At 38.2% G+C, this 14,588-nt stretch overlaps 1 protein-coding gene across 4 annotated transcripts in view; it reads left to right on the forward strand.

Annotated features, from left to right (window-relative positions):
* Positions 1-14,588, forward strand: part of LOC119649476 (copper-transporting ATPase 1) — a 54,579-nt gene that overhangs the window by 3,989 nt on the left and 36,002 nt on the right. For 3 of the 4 annotated variants that reach the window (XM_038051637.1, XM_038051641.1, XM_038051642.1), the window contains exons 1-2: positions 5,005-5,295; positions 12,963-13,119. The exons of the other annotated variant lie outside the window; for it this stretch is intronic. In XM_038051637.1, coding sequence (XP_037907565.1) covers positions 5,265-5,295; positions 12,963-13,119 — 188 coding nt within the window. In that variant the 5' untranslated portion in view covers positions 5,005-5,264. Of the gene's footprint in view, positions 1-5,004; positions 5,296-12,962; positions 13,120-14,588 lie in introns of those variants that run through there. 4 annotated transcript variants of the gene reach the window in all.

The raw sequence follows: 14,588 nt of genomic DNA on the forward strand, positions 1-14,588 counted from the left end.
GCAGCATTAGGCAGTACAGACCCTGCCTGAGATGGAGCGATGGCGTAGGTCAGGACGCCAGACAGGTTTTAGGGATATCGAATTGGTGGACCTCGGCGCAAAACCGGGATGTCTGGAGTTCCTTATTAAGCCAGGCCTGGATCGGATACCGGTTTTTGCGCCGTTGATGATGATGATTAGGCAGTGCTACTGGTTGGTTCCGGTCCGGGCATGGGGGAAATTGAACCTTCTTTTGCTAACGCATCCGAGATATCATTTCCTTCTACACCACAATGACCAGGTACCCAGATTAGTTTCACCGTATTGAATCTAGAAGCAGAGTTCAATCGATTTCTACATTTCGGAACGATTTTTTAAGTGATCAAATGACTGCTCAACACCCTCAATACAGCTTGATGATCGCTACAGATTGCGATGCGCCAGGTTATCGCCCTTAGGATCGCATACATCTCAGCCTGAAAGACCGCTGTGTATTGTCGCAAGGGAAAAGTCCATTTCTCGTTTTTATTCGAGAGATAGACTCCTGCTCCACAACCCTGTTCTGTTTTTGAGTCATCGGTGGAAAAGACGTTAGTATATCCTAACGCGCATTCTTCTGGTTCGTTCCAGTTTTCTCTTCATTTTTTTCACCTTAACATAAGCAACCATCGGCCTAATGATAGCAACATATATCCACATAACTATCTAAGGCCTAAGTCCTCATGTCGGAGCAAAGGTCCGCTTACACAGCCCATAAACTGTGAGAGCTTGTTTCATCTTTATCTCTACATGTTTGTTCCAAAAAAGCTTCTTGTCTAGAATAACTCCCAAATATTTCAAGGGTTGTACTCCTCATCTCTGGAAGCCAAAGACCATTCATTCTCCTCCTTTTTCAAGGGTTGTACCCCTCATCTCTGGAAGCCAAAGACCATTCACTCTCCTTCTTTTGTAAATAATACCGTTGTGCTTTTATTTAGATTTACTAAAAGTCTATGCTTGAGGAATTGGTGCCCCAAGCATCAATCAATCAAATCAACGGCGCTTTGGGTATTTCTACACACCATTCCGAGATCTCGACTAATAGCTAGCACAGCCACCTCATCTGCATAAGCTTAAGCGCGTATTGGCAGATTTTGCAGTTCGCATAGTAGTGAGTCGAACAACATAGACCGCCCTTAAAGGCAGCCTTTCGTCGCTTCCGTTGTTAGCTAGCGATCAACATCCACTTCAGCCCACAACAATCTCTGCGTTAGCATAGCGAAGATCTACTTAATTAAAGTTTCATCAACACATCTTCTCTGTCGGCACCACAGAGCTTTTGGAAGGGCACACAGTCCAGTTTAATGTCCACGACCACCCCCATCGCGTACTCGCTTTTCAGAGGTGGTTGGTGAGCATGTTGGCTTTCATTTAGTTAGTGCGACCTTAGCGCCTTCTCGCGAATATGACCAGTCCCTCCAGACATTTCAGCAGAAATGATGTTAAACTGATTTCTTGGATTTGAATAGTCATCTTTCCCAGGCTTAAGCGTGAAGACTACCATAACCATCTGCACGTAACCTAGAACAAGACATTCACGAAAAATATTTCTTGGAAGTCGCTCTAAATCCTCTATACCCTTCTTTAGCATCGCTGGGTAGATGCTGTCCATGCCAGGTTCTTTGGAGTGTTCAAATGATAGTACCGCAACTTTCGCCTTTTCATTGGGAACAACTGCTCTCGTCTCAATTCCCCTTATAAGATCTTCGTGTTGAAATGTTTGCAGAAACCGCCAATTCTCTTCCTCCCATTTCTGAGACCTGTTCTCCCGACTGGTGCACTTCCAAGAGAGTCTGTATAGACTCAACTCTGGAGTTCGTAAAAGTACCATCCAATTGTCTAAGAAAGTCCAACCTGGCTGAATCATCCTCATTAAGGACTCTGCACAGCCTGGAAGTCTCCCTTTCACCTTCCAGTTCTTCACAGTATGCTCTAAAAGAATCTTTTTTCGAACGTTTTACGAGCCTCTTATATTCACGCTGTGAACTCCGGAAGTTTAACCAACCTTCTTCCTTATTGCTTTTACAAACACGATTTAGAAGTCATATGGTGGATTTCCTAAGTCTTTGCAGTTTTCGGTTCCACCGTGGAACCTTTTTACCGCGTTGGCTTTGGGAAATAGAACAAGCCTCTGCAAAGCACTCTAAAAGTGTGCGATTCAGAGTTTCCAATTGATCTTCTACCACCAAGGGAGTCCTCAGTCTCCTAGGGAACTCCATTTTGTCGCAAAGAAGTTCATTGAACTTAATCCAATCCATTTTCCTAGGATTCCGTCTTTGTATTAGAGACTGTTCGCCCGCAATAATCAGACTAAGTTCTCAGTAACGGCGATCTAAGAGTGAGACTTCATCTAGCACTCGCCAGGTTCTAATCAACTCTAACAACTTTAAAATGCAGATTGTTAGGTCAATTACTTCATTTCTTCTTGGCCTCACGAACGTAGGGTGGCATCCTATGTCGGTCATCAGACCAGCTGAAGTGATAAAATCAAACAGCTTCTCTCCTCTAGGATTGCTTTTGCTACTGCCTCAACAAATATGCTGACCGTTCGCATCATAACCTATTAAGAGTTCAAGGCAACTTGATTCTGCATACAATACCAGATCCCGTAGTTCTTACGTCGGCGGAGGACACAAAGAATCTTAGGGTAATTAAGCAGAGGCAACTACAATGTTTCTCCACTTTCCATTAACCTTGTATTGTAAGTTGACCGCAACAAAACTCCTGGGAATAGAAATGCCTCAGCATGGTAGCCTCTAACAATTTTGACATCAGAACGCAGGTCCTCGGTCTCGAGGATCTTTCATCGAAGAAGATCCTAGGCCTCTTGACTGATTCAATACCACCAATTCTGTTAAAACGAACCCACGGCTCTTGAACCAGAAATATATAAGAACAGTACTGCAACTTTGCCAGCCTTGTCGCCAGTAGATAGGAAGAGCATGCTGCAGGTTAATTTGACTAACTAACTAATATGAGAACCGCCGTTAACTGAAAAGCCTGCTGCGTTCAATGTGGAGCTCACCGGGGTAACCAGCTTGTCCTCACCTTTCGCCGAAAGTTCCGCTTTCTTGCGTCCGATTTCTCTGGACATCACCACACTTGGTGTGTATTAATGCCCATGTCCTTATTCTCAAGAAACTTCGCCTTCTTTCATAGTGTCATAGTTCATAGTGTCTGGGCTGCATGGATCTGTTTCCACATACCGGAATTAGACTAGTTGCGTCCACATCACCAGCTTCCCTTTCTTTCTATTTTCTTGGTAGATGCGGAGGAGAAGATTCTGGCAGGCAAGCATGTAGTCCCTTCTGCTTTGCGGCTGAAGTTTCCTTCTGTCAAGCCTTCCTCCCCCCTTCCCGCCCGGTTCGGAAGAGTTAGGCAACAGTGTCACCAGCACGTCGGCCGTAGTCAGGTTCCGAGTTGCTCTTATTAAGGGAGTTGCTGCAATATCCTTTCTGACTAACACCGGGTGATGGTTTTCCACTGAAGTGGAGAGCCGGTCTTCCACAGATTTCTCCGTGGTGAATCATGAATTTGGTGAGGTCTCTAAAATCCGTGCCGCGGCCACGACAAGGTGGTGTCCGAGGGGGAGCTCTCTTGTAAACACACGAACCTGTAACTTTATAATAATCTGTTCTACGTTCAATTTCTTAAATCGAAATTTTTTCGCCATCTGTGCAGGTTCAGTCACCTATCAGGGGATTTCCCCACGACTTATTCATTATATAGAACAAATTTCGTCTATGATTCCGGTCCTGCACCATGGAAGGACCACAGTCCTTTCGATATTTATGTCATTTGAGGTAATCCTCGGCGGTCCACGATTTTCTAGCACAGAGTTTGCTATAAGGTCACTTGAATGTCGATTGACCACCAATGGATAAATTCACTTCTATGTTGGGTTTGATTACACCCATAAAGGCTGGCCGAGTTCCTAGTTTAGCGCGCAACGTAACAAAAGATAATATTTCTCATTCATCATCATACTGATGTTGTTGGTTCTTTGGTTTTTGGGCCTGACGTTGCCACCATGTACTTCGTTTTGCCTTAATTAATGTGCAGCCCGAGATCGCGCTCCGCATGCTTGATCTAGATGACTTGAAGACGATGGTGCCTCTCGCATTTACATTTGCATCGCGAATCACTTTCTTCAGGGCCAGGTTGAAGAGGACGCATGATAGGGCACTCCCTTGTCTTAGATCGTTGTTAATCTTGAAAGGTCTCGAGAGAATATCCATCTTGAGTGTAGTAATTGCGAGGCTATTTGGGAAGTCTCTACTGAAGCGATGATAACAGCTAAAAACCCTAATCGACAAGCAAAAATCCCTGTTCTGACCCCCTGCTCAAATCAATATGCAGAGTATATTTCCACTTGATCTGCTTTCTATTAATAGTGAAAGAAGCATTTTAATAGGCGATGACAGAAAAAAGTCCTTCGAAAATAGAATATTATAGGAACATTTGCGCAAACCCGTTGACTTTGGATTCTTAGACCACAAAGCAATTCGTTTTTATTAAAGTGTTTCAATTGCTTGTCAAATTACGACTAATCTGCGATGATTTCATAATATAGTCTTCTGAGCAACAGCCACTGTTGTTACTGATAGCAAAGTTGCAAGTCAAGCCGATAGGCACTGTGACGTTATGAGATAAAACACTATCTATCCCTAAAAAGCTTTTTTCAATCATGCACTCAATTGAATAGTTTGCAGTCGGTACCGCAAAACATGGTTAAAATAAGTGATATCCTCCTGCGGAAACCTCAAGGAGCCTGTATCATTTCCTCCCGACTGGCCGTTGAGCTTATCACTCACTGGAGAGGGTATGTCGATCTTATCAATGATACAACTTGTTTTAATTCGCCTTTTGGTCTGTTGCACGCAGCACTGAATACCGAATGTTCAAGCGACTCTCAATTTAGATAAGCAATGATTTTTTTACAAACCCCATAAACAGTCGCAACGAAAAACATTCCCATTCACTGTCAAGTGGTCTTTATAGATGAATGGTTACTAAGTAAACCAGACGCCACCCGCCAAATGTCGTGATCTTAGCCATTTGATTGAAAAACATATGTTAAGAATATATCTGGGTTTGAGTTAATCCAAAAGACACTCCGGACATGTGCTGAGACAATAAAAATCATATGTTGAACGTTTTGTTCCATGTGCGATTAAACTGAATGGTGCACCTTTTTTATGACGTTGATAAGTGAGAGTTCTAGAATTTTATAGTGGAAATAGCGAATGGCAGAGAACCTCCCTTTCGTTTCAAGATGTGAAGTATAATTTTAGTTTTGAATTGGGAGTCGATCGATGTGGATCAAGTGATAGTATTTACATCCAACCTTGCCTATGTCCCACAGTTTTCATCTCATTCAGCTGAACCAAGTGAAGCGTTTATATATGTTCAATAAAAAAAAAGTTACGTCTCTCCCGGAAACTTAAAACCACAATTCAGTGAACTAGCATTTTTGTTTTTGAATTGAGTGAACATCTCTAGTATTTTCTTAGTCAATGGTGAGGCGGTTTGTTTTGCTTGGCTCAGTTTCGTTGTCAACAGATTAAAGGGAACTCCATATGCTTCCTAGAATAACACTTCACATAGTTTTTAAACAACAAGGACGAGGTCCAATTTGCCCCTCAGATCCGAAGCTGTATTATTGTTATCAAAGTGAAATTGACGCAGTTTAGTTAAGGCCCTTGAAAATCACCACCATCTCCAATAATTCACATTTCATTCCAGTTTTTCAAATTTCACGATAAGCTAGAATATCTTCAGAGTAATCTTATCTCCATCAATGATATGTCCGATCTGTTTATTAACAAAGCCGAATAATTTGTAGGGATGAGAAGTCGACATCGTGAAATTATTTAGATAAGTAAAATAAGAAGAGCTACATAAGTTACTCTAGAATTATATCTTTATTTAATATAAAAACCTTCTTTAGATTTCCTATCTCCGCAACAATCTGCGGAAGCTATAATCAGCAGCAGTCTGCCGTTGGTCTAAATGACACTGGAATTGCTCAGGAAAGATATCGCTGTATAGCAATTAACTATCCTTATGAAAAGCAAATAACCAAGTGTGCCGAGCCTCGGGGCTCTAGTTCTTTTTATATGATTCTTACTTACATTCTAACATATGTTAATTCCTTATTTTCTATGCACTAACCAATCAAATTCCTTTAATTACTTACTTGCAAATTTCTTGACCAATTGGGTCTGTACATAACAATATATGATCGTGACGTCATAACTTTCTCTTTCTTTCAAATTACCAATCTATAAACATACGGGTCGTGCTGGTCATATGACTGTATGCATTTCTTATGCATAGTCATGTAGCTATGTATAATATATGGGTCATGTATGCATGGTATGTTGTGACTCAAGTGGATCTTATTTCTTGTATTTTGTTCGGCGGTAGATACAAAGTGAACTCTAGTGACTTATGAGAAAATATAGGTCAGTTAATGAGTGATTGTTATTGTTTATGTAACTTGATTATTTGTGTGAGGTCGGGTAAGTTATTTGTGTGAGGTCGGGTACTAATGAATTAAATGAATGATGAATGATATCACTACACCACGGGGGTTTGGGAGATTGAACATTTCTCGTAGTGAAATGTGAGATCTCGATGTTTTGAAAAAAAGAGTGAAGTTATAATTCGGTTGAAATTAACAAATAAATGTGTTTTTTTTTTTTTTGTGTTTAATTTATGTTCTATTTTAAAATTTCTTTACTCTATTCTTATGTACGGTTTTTTCTACTCCGTTAATTTCTATATTTAAGTTTACATTATCTACACTTTTTACTTTATATGGTCCTAAATAAGGTGATTGGTTCTTTTTTCTTTCTTCATTTCTTAATAAGACTAAGTCTCCTATATTCACATTTATTGGGCTTGTTTTGTTATTGTCATTTATTCTTTTAATTTTTGTCATTTCTATGATTTTTCGAGCTTTATCTAAAGAATACTGTAGTCTAATCTTGAGCTCTTTCGCGTAATCGTCTATGTTATATACTTTACTATTTATGTGTAATATGTCATCTGGTAAATAGGGTAATTTGCCGAAAACTAGTTCGTAGGGAGTGTAGTTGTTATCCACGTGAGGCGTGGTGTTATATGCAAATGTGTAATATGGAATCCATATATCCCATGCCATATCTTCTGCGAATGCTAATATGTACTCGTTAAGTACGCGATGGTTTCGTTCGTTAGTGCCTAAAGTTTCGTGGTGGTAAGGCGTAGAAAATTTTTGGTTTATTTTCAGAAGTTTGCAAATTTCTTTCATTAGTTTGTTAGTGAATTCAGTACCCTGATCTGATTTCAAAATTTTAAATATTCCATATTTTAGTATAAATTCTTTTACTAGTGTTTCTGCTACCGTTTTAGCATCTTTAAATTGTATAGGAGCTGCTACTACAAATTTTGTTAATTCACACTGCATTGTTAGAACATATCTATAACCGTTTGATATGCGTAAAGGGCCTACTGTATCTATCGAAATAGTTTCAAAGCTCGTCGATGGAGTGTCTGTTTTTACCATTCTTTCCTTTGTATGACGGGTTTGTTTATTTATTCTGCAAGATTTGCAGTTAGATATATAATCTTTTACCATTTTACTCATATTCTTCCAGCAATAACGTTGTTTTAATTTCAAAATTGTCTTCCTGACTCCTAAATGTCCTCCATGTGGCGTGTCATGGTACTCTTTTATCAAATCTTTCTGTATCGCGATATCCTCAATTCTTTTAGGGGGTTCATATATCATTATATTTACTTCGAAGTTCTTTTCTTGTTGCAACGTATTAATTATACTTTTTAATTCATTTTTACCTAGTACCTGGAAAATATCATCTGTGTTCGAAAGTGCTAGCTTGTGAATTTTCCATTTAACCGCTGTTATCAATAACTTCTTCATGATAGATGCGTACATCATATCAGAATTATCGCTATTGTTAACCGATTTGGTATCTGTGGAAAGTGTTGTTGAATGTAGTTTGTCACTAATTGAAACGGATTTCTTATTAGTTTTATTGCTACAATATACACTTATTCCCTCTGTGGTGCGCATAATTTTATTCTTACTTGATTCATTCAAGATGAATTTCAATTTTAATATATCTCTGACGTCTGATATCGAAGAACAATCCCAAATATGAAGTTGATCAGGCTTCTTAGGATGATCTGCTTTTGCGTCCTCGTGCACGTTTTTTACAATATTGTCAAGCTTTCTCTTAGCTGACATACCCCTTGTAATCGCCAAAGTTTTCTTTACAGTAGTGTCATTCTCTACTGGAGTCATCTTCTTCAATATGTCTGAGTTTAATTCAATTCTTGAGAGTGCGTCTGCATTTGTGTTCATTTTCCCCTGCTTGAAAACAATGTCAAAGTCGTAATCTGAAAGGTCTACTCTGATTCTCGTCAGTTTGGAAGATGGATTTTTGTGTGAAAAGAGTGATACTAACGGTCTGTGGTCAGTTACTACAATAAATTTCCTACCGTACAGGTATGGTCGGAAAAAGTTGATACCCCAATGTATGGCAAGTAACTCTTTTTCGATAACAGGTTTGTTTAAGTCATGTTTTCCCAAAGACTTACTGGCATAAGAAATTGGTAAGTCATTGCCTATTTCGCCCTGCGAAAGTACAGCGCCCAATGCATAATTTGATGCATCTGTAGTTAATATAAAGGGTCTGTCGAAATCTGGGTATTGCAGTATCGGTGGTTGGATAAGCTTCTGCTTCAATGTATTGAAAGCAGTCTGGCATGCCCCTGTCCAGGTAAAAGTAGCATTCTTTTTTAAAAGAGCATTTAGTTCTTTCGCTATTCCCGCGAAGTCCGGGATGAAGCGTCTGTAGTAATTGCAGAATGCAACGAATCTACGCACTTCATCTGCGTTTTTGGGTATGGGATAATTTCGAATGGTTTCGTGTTTTGTAGGATCGGTTCGTATCCCTTTGTCCGTGATAAGGTGCCCTAAGTATACGACTTCTGATTTTAAAAACTGGCATTTGCTGGCGTTCAGCTTCAGGTTGTATTTGCGTAACCTCTGTAGAACTTTTATTAGATTTTCATTATGATGATTGATACTACATCCGAAAACTATAATGTCGTCAACATAAAGAAAAGCTTCTGATCCTAACCCAGTTAGTGCTATCGTTAACATTCGTTGAAAGCTATTTGATGAAATTTTGAGGCCGAAAGGTAGACGTTTAAATTGAAAATGACCTGTACCTGTTGAAAATGCGGTGAGTGGTCTAGAACTTTTTTCCAATTCTATTTGGTGGAATGAACTCGTCATATCCAAAGTTGAAAAGTATTTGGCCCTACCTATCTTGTCTAATACATCCTCTAGCCTTGTTAACGGAAATTTATCGCTTACGATTTTGTTGTTCAATCTGCGATAATCTACCACTAGTCTCCAGTGTTTTTTGTCATCAGTGCCCTTTTTTGGTACAATTAATAATGGAGAGTTGTATGGGCTTACCGAAGGTTCGATAATGTTACTATCGGACAATTGTTTGACTTGTTCTTCAATCTCATTAAGCTGTGCGTGTGGTAATTTATAGTTTTTTGTGTATACTGGCACATCATCCGTAGTTGCAATTTTTTGTTTATAAAAGTTATTTACGGTAAGTTTTTCTCCTTCAAGGTGAAAAACATCCTGATATTCTGCTATGACCTTCATAAGACTATCCCTCGCTTTCTTATCTTTCACGTCTGTTTTTATCCCATCTAAAAGTCTCTGTAAACGGTATGGACCTTGTGATGTTGCTTCTAATATTCGATAGTCCTTTAGTGGTTTTATCTCAGCATCGAAATGTTTGAGCTTTACCGGTCTATCATTTGTATTTAGTATTTTTACGTGACAAACACCTTTGGCTGGAATTATGGTGTTGCCTACAAAAACTCCTCTCTGAATTTCCTTACTTAGAATCAAACTGTCTTCTTCTCTTACCAGATCTATTGGTATTATTACCTCAGCTCTAGCTGCTATGTTAACGTAAGAACTTGTTAACGGTTTGGTGTTCATAGGAATTGTTACCTCGTCATATTTCGTACTGAAGGTTATGGTATAAGTTTCGAAATCTATCCGACATATGTATTTCTCTAAAATATCTCGCCCTATTATTCCATCTGTTTTTATTGGAAAGTTATCTCCTACTATATGAACTCTATTTCTATCAAATTTTTCACCTATACGTAAAGAAAGTTCTGTGGTGCCCGAAGATTCTACTGACTCTTTAGTGATGCCATTTAACTTGCATTTTTCTTTATCATCTATTCTGTCTGAACTAATTGTTAGTTTTTTGCATAGCGAAATATCTGCTCCTGTATCTATTAGAAAAGTTAAATCTTGGCCCAAATCCTTGCAATAAAGTTTTATATAACTCGAAATTGAATTATTGTTCGATAAGTTGTATACATGGTTTCCGGTAAGGATTCTATCTTTATTTTCTAATCTTGTTCCTCGCCGGAGGGTGTCCCGTTTCCCTGGTTCTGAATTATATTTACTCTGTAGTTGTTCCTATTATCTCTGGGGTTATTGCGATTCTGGTTGAAATTACCTCTATTCCTACCACGATTATTGGGTCTACTTTGGGTATTGCTGTTATTTCTAGCGCTGAAATTTTGGTCACGATTCCGCCACGGTTGTTGATTATAGTTATTAGATCTGTAGCTATTATTGGGTCGATAGTCTATTCTATTGTTAAATGAGTTATTTGAAGAATGGAAATTTCCGCGGTTTGTATTTCTGTTTTGAAAATTTCTACCTGAACTATTCACTTGAAAAACACTAGCCCTATTTCCTGAATCTCGTTTCTCTAACTCTAATGCGTAATTTGCGGCTTCAGTCATGTCTTTCGGTCTTGAAGAGAAAACGGTATCTCTTATCTCCGGGTTTAATCCGGTAAGGAAAGTTGTAAGAGCTTGTCGCCCATTTAGTTTTGTAATCAAATTCTTTTCTGCCTCTGTCACCGTTTCACCCAATTCGGCAACTTGTAGGTGACTTAACTCACTTGTAAGGTGTAGTATTTTGTCCCGATAATTAGTCACTGAAGATTTGTTCTGGGATACTGAATTCAGTGTTGTTTGGATGCTCTGGATTGTGTTCGAGCTTACAAATTTTTGTTTTAACAATTTTACAAAGCTTGCCATATTAGTGGGTACATTAGTACCTACAGCTAAGCGAGCTGTGTCTGTTAACTTGACATTTATGATAAAATCTAATAATTGTTTTTTCCCTGGTTCGTTTAATGTCTCGTTTAAAAATTCTATTAATTTTGTGAACGTATGGAGATCTTTGTATTTACCATCGAAAGTTGGTATTACTTTGACAGCGGTTGTAATATCGAAGTCACTCATATTTGATTCTATTAATTGTATTTCAAGAAGTTCTTTAAAGGTATTGTACGCTTGTTTAAAAGATGTCGATAAGCTCAAGGTTTTACTATCAGTAGTGTTCTGGATTATGCTCGAGGCTTGAGCCTTTATCTGTTCTAAGTTTTGCAATTTTGAAAGGACAGTGTCACGTTTGTAACCTCTACCCGCACTTTTTTTTGCGTTTGCTATATCTCTTTGTAAGCTACTCAATAATCTTTTTAGAGTCTCTAAATCGCCCATGAAAAAATATTTTTGTGAATATGTTGTATTGAACGTTACTTATAAAAAAAAAAATTGCTCTATGGTTATACATTGTTTCTATTAACTACCTTCCTAACGTAATTCGAATGATATCTATTATACAAATATATGAAAAAAATTATGATGACGAAACATCCTGATGTCGTGATTGCCTGACGATATTCAGTCACGAGGCTGTTGTTGGTTGTCGAGCTGCAATTGCCCATGTTTAACGTTCTGCTTGAGTAGTCGTAATTGTTCTGCTATCTCCTTGGCTTTCTTTATAAATCCGTTCTTCTGGTTCCCCGTTGCGATAGTTGCCAGTCTGTAGTACTCTGCTTTTTCCTTTCTTAATTTCTGCCGTTTACCTCCTCTTGTCTTCTTAAATTTTTGTTGATGGTGTCGTCCATGATGTGGAATTACTAACTTCTTCTTTTTGGTCCATAATAGGCAGGATCGCCATGTAGGGATGAGAAGTCGACATCGTGAAATTATTTAGATAAGTAAAATAAGAAGAGCTACATAAGTTACTCTAGAATTATATCTTTATTTAATATAAAAACCTTCTTTAGATTTCCTATCTCCGCAACAATCTGCGGAAGCTATAATCAGCAGCAGTCTGCCGTTGGTCTAAATGACACTGGAATTGCTCAGGAAAGATATCGCTGTATAGCAATTAACTATCCTTATGAAAAGCAAATAACCAAGTGTGCCGAGCCTCGGGGCTCTAGTTCTTTTTATATGATTCTTACTTACATTCTAACATATGTTAATTCCTTATTTTCTATGCACTAACCAATCAAATTCCTTTAATTACTTACTTGCAAATTTCTTGACCAATTGGGTCTGTACATAACAATATATGATCGTGACGTCATAACTTTCTCTTTCTTTCAAATTACCAATCTATAAACATACGGGTCGTGCTGGTCATATGACTGTATGCATTTCTTATGCATAGTCATGTAGCTATGTATAATATATGGGTCATGTATGCATGGTATGTTGTGACTCAAGTGGATCTTATTTCTTGTATTTTGTTCGGCGGTAGATACAAAGTGAACTCTAGTGACTTATGAGAAAATATAGGTCAGTTAATGAGTGATTGTTATTGTTTATGTAACTTGATTATTTGTGTGAGGTCGGGTAAGTTATTTGTGTGAGGTCGGGTACTAATGAATTAAATGAATGATGAATGATATCACTACAAATTGATACTAATTGCAGATAACAAAAATGCTAATTTGAATTTAATAAAATAAGTTAATTGTTTTTTAATCGGCCATTGAATGTGTACCCAATAATATCAGTGAAATCGGCAAACACTAAAATGTCGTGGCTACGGAATACCATTGTGGATAGGGTGCGCTATATGATTTTAAAAAACAGTGACTATAGTGAATGCCATGAAAATGAGAGTTACAGCGACGAAGATGAATTGTGTTATTATACAGGTAGTACTTCAAGGTAAGGATTTAAACATTTGACTGTTCATATCCAGGCATTCCTCATCAGTTGGTGCTGGTGTATTTCATCTTTTCGCAAATAAACTCTAGTCCAGGCCAATGAATTCATATTTTTCTAGATCCGATTTTCTTTGGGTTTTTACAACCAACGTCCACCTTATCTTCTGGACGTTGAGCCGATAAAACATTCCGTATCACTACAAAACACCAACGAATTCATGCTAGTTACAAGGGCCATGTTTATATTATGAGAATCATGGCGTTTGACAATAATTAGGAATCCTGTGTCGGCGCCTACTTGAATGGCGAACCTTAATACTCGGCAAATGATATTACCAAATATGATTTATCGTTAGAGGGATATTTCCCCTGAATTTATTATATTTATAACGCAAGCAGCCCCAAGCAGGTACGAATAAAGAATGAATATATCCGAAAGAAGAAAACGAAAGCAACAAATTTCATCTATATAGCAAGATATTTACACAAGCAATGAACAGGGCGATTGCTTGATTTCATCATCTTTTCGGGAATTGCGGTGATGTTAGGTAATATTGTAATGTTAGGTAATGGTGTAATGTTTGGTGATATTTGTTTCGCGGTAATGTGGCATTACAATTTAAGGCGTTATCACTTAATACATATATCACCTACCCATCTCTATTCGTCAGATGTTGCCTTACTTCGGTACTGAGAACAGCGTGATCAATAGTGGTTTCGAGATGGGATGAGTTCGGTCCTGATAAATTGCCTCTAGCCTAGGCCCCCCGTCGTTTATTTCATAATCAAATATCGTTGGTCGCAAGTTTCCACTTACAGGTTTAGTATTTGGTTTTGGCACCCTAGCTGATCGAAATAGGGTACAGTGACTCTAAGTAGATAGACACAATAATTAATCAATGTGGCATGTGAGTTTGGTGATCTCCATATATTTTTTCAAATTCTGTGATAAGGCTTGAAACTGCCATTCTCATTTATTGCTCTAGCTGAAAATCTGGCTTCACATTATTAAGATATTGTAAAGAGAATGACAATTTTTAGTTTTTGAACTCAAAATTGGATATTCATTTTGGCTCGATATCCAAAACTCCACTAAATATGAATACGTGATTTTTTTTAGACTGCTGTCGCAAAAAAATTCACTGAGACCCATTTCTTCTATCGAAGTGAATTCTGGTGCATTTTGTTTATGGAATCTTGAATCGACGTAAACTTTTCGACATCTTCTGCAGCAAAGTATTTCGAAAACCATTGAGTGGGTAAAACTCATTCAGTGAACTTGGAAAGTTATTCCGGGAAAAGGAACACCAAGTTTTGTGAGGCAACGAGCTCATTAGGAGCTGCACACTTATACACATGCAGGAATCTGGACCGCCATCTTCATGATCATTTTTATCTACAACTAAGGTTTTTTACTATTAAATGCCACAATCTCTCCCAATAATTTCACAATGTACATGTTAGTGCCTT

This window comes from Hermetia illucens, chromosome 2 (assembly GCF_905115235.1).
Source record: "Hermetia illucens chromosome 2, iHerIll2.2.curated.20191125, whole genome shotgun sequence".
In the NCBI taxonomy this organism is placed as follows: Eukaryota; Metazoa; Arthropoda; class Insecta; order Diptera; family Stratiomyidae; genus Hermetia; species Hermetia illucens.